Raw genomic sequence first — 10,000 nt, forward strand, 5'->3', positions numbered from 1 at the left:
GAAAAATACCCTATGTACAAGACTAAGAACCTCCATTTTTAATTGTCAAGTATTTCAATATTTCTAATACAGGACAATTTATTTAAATCAAAACTTTTACAAGAGGATCCCAAAGGTTCTTGAGTGTCAAAAGTATTTTGTACAATACTATGAAAAAGCTTGAAGAACAAACTGATACCTCCTAAAATATAGTATTCTTGTGCCTGATGTATGCAAAACAAATTGCAAATAAATAAGGAGGACAATATAAAGTTGTTATTTCAATCGCAGCACAGATATTCTGGGTAGCATCTCAAAACATCAAAACAATAGCTTTGCAAAGTAGTCAGAGTGGACAGTTCTTTAAGCAACTCATTAATAATCAAACACGAGGAGTCTGAGAGAGAGTGAGAGAGTGAACGAGTGAGTGAGTGAGTGAGTGAATCAGTACGGTAGCAGACAAAAAGTTCCTAGTTTATGCTGCCTACTGGTCACGCTGGGGGGGGTAGGGGTGTGTAGGTGGAGGTCGCCAGGCACTTGGGTTTGGGTTCGTAGCTGCTGGTCCAGGTATGCGTGTGTGTGTGTGTGTGTGGGAGCGCGCGAGAGAGAGATAAAGAGAGAGAGGTAGGTGCTCCGAGAGGGAGAGTTGCGTTGCGGCGCGGCACAGCAGGTCAGAGGTCAGGGAGCTTTGGAATGCCTCGAGTGGCTGGAGACGAGCGGGGGTCGGGCAGAAGGCAGTCGTGTGAAAGGTCACTTCAGGATTCCCACGTCCACAAAACAACAACAACAACAACAACAACAACAACAACATCATCAACAACAACAGCGCTTCCCCATCATCACCATCACCATCACCGGGAGTCCAAGTGTCGTCCGCATATATTAGTATTACATTACAGCTTCTCTATGCTCGTTAAAACTCTGCGTTAAAGGACAGGCTCTGAGAGGTAACAGTGGTCAGAGGTTCTTTTCGAAATAATTAAAAAAAAAGAACACAATTAAAACGGGAAAAAGGAGAGGAAAGAAGAGAGAAGAAACGAGAGAACAGTACGATTGATCCCACGACCAGAAGTGTGACCTGATGGCCCCTCCCCACCAGCACCGTCTCCAGCCAATAGCAGCCCTAGCACCACCCTCCCTGGACCCGTGTCACTTCCTGTGTCCGCAGCGCAGCGCGAGCGTTCAGCCAGTCTGCTTCTCTCCGGCATCCAGACCCAGTTTTTTTCCCCCGAAGCGAGCGACTCCAACGCCCAGTCCAGTGCTGTTATCTCCAACGCCCAGTCCAGTGCTGTTATCTCCAGCGTGTGCCATGAGCGTGTTGGCGTCGCATGGAACGCCTGGTGGTGGGGTGGTGTGTTGTGGGAGAGGGTGGTGTGGGAGAGGGTGGGGTGGGGTGGTGTGTTTTTGTGCAGCTGAAGTCTGTGCAGTGAGGGTGGTGTGGTGTGGGGTAAGGGTGGTGTGGTGTACAGTGAGGGTGGTGTGGGGTTTGGTGAGGGTGGTGTGGGGTGTGGGGTGCGGTGGGGTGGTGTGGGGTGCGGTGAGGGTGGTGTGGGGTTTGATGAGGATATAGTCCGTCTTGGTTCTGTGCGGATCCGGCGAGGCCCCTGAGAGAGAGAGAGGTTGGTGTGGTGAAGTGCTGTCCTACAGGCAGAACACAGCCCATGCACGTCAAGTCTTCTCCTGCCCCGACACCGCCACCGCCTTCTCTGATAACCTCTGCAGAGAGAGGGAGAGAGAGAGAGAGGGAGAGAGAGAGAGAGGGGGGGGGAGAGAGAGGGAGATAGAGAGAGGGAGATAGAGAGAGAGAGAAAGGAGGGAAGGATAGAAGGTGATGGAGGGACAGAACAGGAGAAGCCCAGAGTTGCAGAGAGAATAAAAAATAAAAGGGGGAAAAGCAGACAGATCAGGTGTTAATTGGGTGTAAATCCTGCCGCAGCTCAAATGTCCTGAAGTCATGAAGCGGAGCATGAGATGGGGGGAGATGGGAGCCGTGGAAACGGCGCGATGAGCAGGACGAGCCAGAGAGCAGCTCTCCGCTGGTCAATGTGGTGGCGGCCCCTCTTCAAACCACAGACCACATGTATGCTCAGCTCTCCTCTCAACACCACACACCACTCTGCTTTAGACACACACACACATCTCCACACACACACACACACACACACACACACACACTCACGGCGTTCTTCTGCGCGGAGGTGGCCGCTGCAGCAGGGTCGGAGTGCATGGCCAGGAAGGGGTTGGAGGAGAGGGGGGACCCCTGGGCGGAGGCGGCGGAGGGCAGCAGGCCTCCGAGGGGGTGCAGCTGAATGGAGGAGGAGGAGGAAGAAGAGGAGGAAGAGGAGAGCTGCTGCTGCTGCTGCATCTGCTGGAGGTCCTGATGATGCTGATGCTGCTGGTGATGCTGATGCTGGTGCTGATGTTGATGCTGTTGATGCTGTTGATGCTGTTGATGTTGTTGGTGTTGTTGATGTTGTTGGTGTTGTTGATGCTGTTGATGCTGCTGGTGCTGATGCTGCTGCTGCATGATCTGATAGAGCAGGGCTTGCTGCTGCTGCTGCTCCTGGTGCACAGGTGCACATTACCAACACAGAAACACACACACAACCACACACACACACACACATGCATGCTCTCTCTCTCTCTCTCTCACACACACACACACACACACACACACACACACACACATACACACGTATGCGCACACACATAAGCACTCACACGTACGTACGTACGCACACACACAAGCATCTGCTTAGCACACAAATCACACTGAGCTGGATTTGGAAGAGGGGTTGAGAGAACTTATGTAGGATATTGAGTTGAATGGGTGGTTTGTGACTGGTCCAGCAACTGACTGACAGTGGACATGAGATGAGATGACATGAGATGAGTTGTCATGGAGCGTGGGGCACTGTAGTGTGTGTGTGTGTGTGTGTGTGTGTGTACCTGTACCTGTACCTGTACCTGTGTGTGTGTGTGTGTGTGTGTGTGTGTGTGTGTGTGTGTGTGTGTGTGTGTGTGTGTGTGTGTGTGTGTGTGTGTGTGTGTGTGTACCTGTACCTGAACCTGTGTGTACCTGTGTATGTGTGTGTGTGTGTGTGTGTGTGTGTGTGTGTGTGTGTGTGTGTTCACCTGAGTGGTCTGTGGTGAGGTGAGGAGATGTTGGATCTGCTGCTGCTGCTGTAGAAGGAACTGCCTCTGCTGCTCAGTGATCTGGCCCTGACGTGCGACACTACACACACGGACACACACACACACACACACATTAGACAAATATACTCAACTTTCACAGTATAGATACACACACACACACACACACACACACACACACACACACACACACACACACACACACACATACATATACACACCCCCTCGAAAATGAGATGCATCATCTCAAGGGATTTATGCTAACAAATAAACATGCAACACACACAATAAGACAAATATACAATGCTTTCCAGAGCTGTATATCGTCGCTGTCTGATGAAAACTATGCATCTCCACCCCACGATTTTGACTTACTACTATAAATACTCTCCTTCTTCTCAGTCTACAGCTATCTTTGGGTATCTAAATGACCTGAAAATATGCTTAATTACGTCATCTATTTTGTACTCCGTCCACTAGTGGCAGTGTTGAGCATTAACTGCTCATAGGCTACTTCGTTTAACTGCAGAAGAAGCACGCACAAGTAGCTACCAACGTTTCTAAAGGTGACCGGCTGGACTAGCCTACGCAGTTTTGAACTACAACGTTGTTTGAATCCTCTGCGTTGCTAAAGAAAAGATTGGCTAAAGAAGTAGGCATACAGTACAGCGTTTTCGAATGCAGGGACACTAAGAGGCCAAGGTGGGGATGAAGTGCAACTCAAATAACTCATTGTAAAGCTTTACATGTTTTATAACTACTGCTATATACATCGGCAAGATGTTTTGATCATCAGGGAAATGCGAGCGCATACATACTGTAGGTTAACAAGAATGCAGGCTCATGCCACGTGGCCATTCAACACAACATGTTTCTCATCTCAGCTGCTAAACATTCATTTAAGCTTCATTTTTGTAAAATGTAACTTTTTTTTGTTGCTTTTTATCAGACAGCAACTTTATATACTGTAGTTGCTGGGTGTGTGTATACACACACACAAAAAAATAACACAAAAATACACGTCTACACATAGGCTACCATTCACACTAGTCTCTCTCTTTCTCTCTCACTCAAACACACACACACACACACACACACACACACACATACTTTTCCCCCATGCCCAACACCAAACTCATTTCCCATAACTGTGCAAACACATTAATCCCAAATGCACGGCCACTAATAATAACTCACATGTGCAATGAAAACAAATGACAAATGTGTTATTTCCGCTCTCAAATAAACAGCTCTGATGGCCGACTCCGCTACAGTGTGAGCCAGAGCCAGAACAGCCCGCTTACTCTGGAGAGGAACAGCGGCGCCCGCCCCAGCCGTGTACACACTCCTCACACACACTCCTCACACACACTCCTCTAAGGCCGTCTCAGAGAGCCTACGGGACTGTACGCCACGGCAGACCAAGCGGCCAGGGACTGGACACTAGTTAGGATAAATCAGTTTGGGGTTTGCTCCCAAGATGCAATGCTCGTGAGAGCGCTTTGGGCCGAGCACTTGAATAAACATGCACAGGCGCATGCAACACACACATGCGCACACACACACACACACTCACGTACGCACACCCACGCACACACACAGACTCTAAGACTCTAAAGCACAGAAGACGTTTCTGAGAGCAGGCTAGCAACTTGCAACGCCAGCGAGCCTCACCTGGTTTTGCCTGCGGCTGGGCTGCTGCAATCCAAAGCAAGCAAGGAAGTCAGACACACACACACACACACACACGCGCGCGCACACACACACACACACACACAGACGGAAGGAGGCATTACACACTCCGAGAGCACCTGCGTGAATTCCACTGCATGCAAAACCTAATTTCACCACCTTCGTGCCCACAAACACCTGCAGCAGAAGCGCCATCTCTCTCTGAGACCACACTTCTCACGCTCACTAGTTCACACACCTTCACATCACAACTAATACACACGGCATAAGACAGTCAAGTGTAAGGCATTCAGAATCACACTTCTGTTTCTGGGATACCAAAATTCAAAATTCAACAAGCCAAGAAGGTAAAAAAGAAGAAAATTGTCCAATTGTCCATAGGATAAGCCAGACTAGTTGTAAGTAGTGCTATGAGAGGAGGTTCTCTGAAGAGATGGGTTCTCAGACTTGTTTTGAAGATGGAGAGGGACGTCCCTATTCTAGGTACTCTACTCCAATGAGGAGCGACAGGTGAGAAGGTCTGCTATGTGTTCTGGTGGGCACGTACCTGCTACTGATGGGCACGGTGTTGTGGTGCGTAGCTATATGATGGTTGCTGCTGGTGTTGTGGTGCGTAGCTATATGATGGGCACGGTGTTGTGGTGCGTAGCTATATGATGGTTGCTGATGGGCACGGTGTTGTGGTGCGTAGCTATATGATGGTTGCTGATGGGCACGGTGTTGTGGTGCGTAGCTATATGATGGTTGCTAGTGGGCACGGTGTTGTGGTGCGTAGCTATATGGTGGGCACGGTGTTGTGGTGCGTAGCTATATGATGATTGCTAGTGGGCACGGTGTTGTGGTGCGTAGCTATATGGTGGGCACGGTGTTGTGGTGCGTAGCTATATGATGGTGTTGTGGTGCGTAGCTATATGATGGTTGCTGATGGGCACGGTGTTGTGGTGCGTAGCTATATGACGGTTGCTGGTGGGCACGGTGTTGTGGTGCGTAGCTATATGATGGTTGCTGGTGGGCACGGTGTTGTGGTGCGTAGCTATATGATGGTTGCTGGTGGGCACGGTGTTGTGGTGCGTAGCTATATGATGGTTGTGGTGCGTAGCTATATGATGGTTGCTAGTGGGCACGGTGTTGTGGTGCGTAGCTATATGATGGTTGCTGGTGGGCATGGTGTTGTGGTGCGTAGCTATATGACGGTTGCTAGTGGGCACGTACCTGCTGCTGATGGGCACGGCTCCGCTGGTGACGACGGAGGCGGCGTTGGCGTTGGCGTGCTGCTGGAGGGGGCTGGCGGTCTGGCCGAGGGCGGGCGAGGCGTGGATGACGCCGTTGAGGGCGCCCACGATGCCGCTCATGATGCCGCCGCCCCCTCCGCCCTGCAGCGCGCCCATCAGACCCACCGGCACCCCCGCGCCCGTCCCCATGCCAACCCCCAGCATGCCCGCCGAGGGGGGCACCATGGCGCCGTTGACCTGCGGCTGGGGGGGGCTGTGGGACACAGACGGGGGCGTGGAGAGCGACGACGTGCTGCCCCCACTGCTGCTGTTACCATGGCCACCAATGTCCTGCGGGAGGGAGGGAGTTCAGTTTGTTATAAGTTCTCATATCAAGGTCAGTTCTCATATCAAGGTCAGTTCTCATATCATATCAAGGTCAGTTCTCATATCAAGGTCAGTTCTCATATCAAGGTCAGTTCTCATATCATATCAAGGTCAGTTCTCATATCAAGGTCAGTTCTCATATCAAGGTCAGTTCTCATATCATATCAAGGTCAGTTCTCATATCAAGGTCAGTTCTCATATCATATCAAGGTCAGTTCTCATATCAAGGTCAGTTCTCATATCAAGGTCAGTTCTCATATCATATCAAGGTCAGTTCTCATATCAAGGTCAGTTCTCATATCAAGGTCAGTTCTGAGAAGCTAAGACGCGTTCTTCTGTCTTACTGCGATATGAGACGCAGAGTGAGAGAGGTCAACCAGAAGGGTCAACGTCATGCCAACGCTAAACAATAACACTATCTACCGCTTCTGATCACTGAAAGCAAAACCCTTCATTTGGGAGTCCACACACACACACACACACACACACACACACACCATTTGGGAAGGACACACCAGCGCTAGTTCACAGCCTCAGGCTCATACTGCTCTAAGGACTTAAAACTTCCACACACACGGAGAGGTACTGTAGTAAACTGAGGCAGGTGTGTGTGTGTGTGTGTGTGTGTGTGTGTGTGTGTGTGTGTGTGTGTGTGTGTGTGTGCCTGCGTGCAAGTCTCACATGAGAAGTGTGAGTGGTGTGTGTGTGTGTGTGTGTGTGTGTGCGCGCGTGCGAGTCTCACATGAGAAGTGTGAGTGGTGTGTGTGTGTGTGTGTGTGTGTGTGTGTGTGTGTGAGCCTCACCTGAGAAGTGTGGGTGGGATCTGTAAGAACACCTCCTCCCAGCTGAATGCTCCTGCTGCCGCTCAGCAGATCTGACAAAGCGAAAGAGACACACACACACACACACACACACACACACAGGGTCAGGGGTGGACTGATGGTGGACAGACACTTGACACAGTGTGTGTGTGTGTGAGTGAGAGTGATTGGTGTGTGTGTGTGGTGTGTGTGTGAGTGAGTGAGAGTGATTGGTGTGTGTGTGTGTGTGCGCATGTGTGCGCGTGTGCGCGTGTGGGTGTGTGCGCGTGTGCGCGCGCGTGCATGTCTCTCACCTGCGTGTGCGTGGTTGGGGTGTGTGTGTGTGTGTGTGTGCGTGTGTGTGTGTGTGTGTGGCGAGGCGCCGGTGCTGCTGGAGGTGAAGGGCACGGCCAGCTGGGCGCTGAGCAGCTGCAGACGCTCCTTCCTCATCGTCAAGCTCTTGATCTGCTCCTCCAGACGCCGGTTCTCCTGCTGCAACTGGTGCAGCGACTTCAGCATCCCCACCACTACAGGAGCAGAGAGGAGGAGAGAAGGAGGAGAGGGGTGGAGGAGAGGAGGAGGAGGGGTGGAGGAGGAGAGGAGAGGAGGAGGAGGAGGGGAGGAGGAGGAGGAGGAGAGGGGTGGAGGAGGAGGAGGAGAGGAGAGGAGGAGGAAGAGAGGGGTGGAGGAGGAGGAGGAGAAAGGAGGAGAGGAGAGGGGTGGAGGAGGGGAGGAGGAGAGGGGTGGAGGAGGAGGAGGAGGAGAGGGGTGGAGGAGGAGGAGGAGGAGAGGAGAGGGGATGAGGAGGAGGAGAGAAGGAGAAAGAGAGGAGGAGGAGAGGAGGAGAGAGGAGGTGAGGGGAGAAGAGGAGGAGGGAAGAGAGAGATGGGAAAGGAGAGGAGAAGGGAAGAGAGAGATGGGAAAGGAGAGGAGGAGGGAAGAGAGAGATGGGAAAGGAGAGGAGAAGGGAAGAGAGAGATGGGAAAGGAGAGGAGGAGGGAAGAGAGAGATGGGAAAGGAGAGGAGGAGGGAAGAGAGAGATGGGAAAGGAGAGGAGAAGGGAAGAGAGAGATGGGAAAGGAGAGGAGGAGGGAAGAGAGAGATGGGAAAGGAGAGGAGGAGGGAAGAGAGAGATGGGAAAGGAGAGGAGGAGGGAAGAGAGAGATGGGAAAGGAGAGGAGAAGGGAAGAGAGAGATGGGAAAGGAGAGGAGAAGGGAAGAATAAGGTGAGAGCATGAACAAATGAGACCTGACAACAGAAACGACTCTCTCTCTCTCTCTTACACACGCACGCACGCACGTGCACACACACACACACACACACCAGGCACTTCCTTCTCTCCACTGAATCTCAACGGTTCAGCCCCCTATAAAGGCTGTGGCTGGATAACACACAATACACAGCCTGCAAGTCACTTCCTGACAGACCCCTTCAACACACACACACACACACACACACACACACACATTCCCCAGCAGCACTTCCTCCCTTACAGCTGCTCCTCATAAAACACATTAAAAACACACACACACACACACACACAGGTCCAACACACACACACACACAAATGCACACAGGTCCGACACACACACACACACACACACACATACACAGAGAGGTCCAACAGTGTGCATGTCTAACTTAGTGCTATACGTTCCACACACACACACACACACACACACACACACACACACACACACACACACACACACACACAGAGGTCCAACAGTGTGCATGTCTAACTTAGTGCTATACGTTACACACACACACACACACACACACGCACACACACGCACACACTCACACACTCACACACTCACACACTCACACACACACGCACACAGCTTTATTGCCAGGAGCTCTCCAAGTGATTTATCTGCGCACCGAGTGAGTGCAGAATAAGAAGAGGCTGCGTAATAAAGGCTCATAATTACTGGCGTAAACCAGCTCAATTAATTCATTAAAATCTAGTTTGCCATTAAAATAATAATCTCCGAGACGGGCATAATTACACACTTCAAACGGGCTTACGCTCTGATTGACATTCACCCCTCACACACACGCACGCACACACACACACACACACGTGCACGCACAAGTACACACACACATTACATGGCAGCACTGAACGAGACGTTTGACTCTAAAGCGAAGTCTGTGTGCCACCAGGGAGTTTGTCCCATTTAATATATTAATTACAGCACAATAATAGAAGTAAGACAATTAACCCGCATCAAGTGACAGCCCTTCAACAACAGCTACCTGATGTTTACCTCCACTGGTTTCATATTAAATACTCAATAAAAATAATTACACCAGAAGAGCTCTGCCCACTCCTTCATCTCCTGCTGAACTGAAGCAACCGACTCCACCCACGTGCAGGTCTACACCAAGCTACACCCACACACGTCTACATCCACACACGTCTACACCCACACACGTCTACATCCACCCACGTGCAGGTCTACACCAAACTACACCCAACTACACCCATGAACACGTCTACACACAAGCGCGCACGCGCGCACGCACTCTCCTCTTCTCTCCTCTCTCTTTTTCTCTCCTGTTCTCTCATTGTGTTCCAAGCTCTTGATAAGAGATGCTCTTGATTCACGCACATCACCTAACATCACGTGCTGCAGCAAATAGGAGAGGCTCCACACACACACACACACGACACACACGACACACACGACACACACGACACACACGACACACACGACACACACGACACACACGACACACACGACACACACGACACACACACACACACACAC

General features: G+C 50.9%; 1 protein-coding gene across 1 annotated transcript in view; it reads right to left on the bottom strand.

The window, feature by feature from the left end:
* Positions 1-16: 16 nt before the first annotated feature.
* LOC134065667 (protein AF-10-like) overlaps positions 17-10,000 on the bottom strand; it is a 72,125-nt gene continuing 62,141 nt past the window's right edge. Inside the window, exons 15-20 of the mRNA XM_062520653.1 lie at positions 7,537-7,749; positions 7,226-7,296; positions 6,037-6,386; positions 3,115-3,214; positions 2,159-2,536; positions 17-1,695 (exon numbers count right to left, since the gene is read on the bottom strand). Of these exons, the coding sequence (XP_062376637.1) occupies positions 1,648-1,695; positions 2,159-2,536; positions 3,115-3,214; positions 6,037-6,386; positions 7,226-7,296; positions 7,537-7,749 (1,160 nt within the window). The 3' untranslated portion in view covers positions 17-1,647. The remainder of the gene's footprint in view (positions 1,696-2,158; positions 2,537-3,114; positions 3,215-6,036; positions 6,387-7,225; positions 7,297-7,536; positions 7,750-10,000) is intronic.

The sequence above is a fragment of the Sardina pilchardus genome, chromosome 19 (genome assembly GCF_963854185.1).
Source record: "Sardina pilchardus chromosome 19, fSarPil1.1, whole genome shotgun sequence".
NCBI lineage: Eukaryota > Metazoa > Chordata > Actinopteri > Clupeiformes > Clupeidae > Sardina > Sardina pilchardus.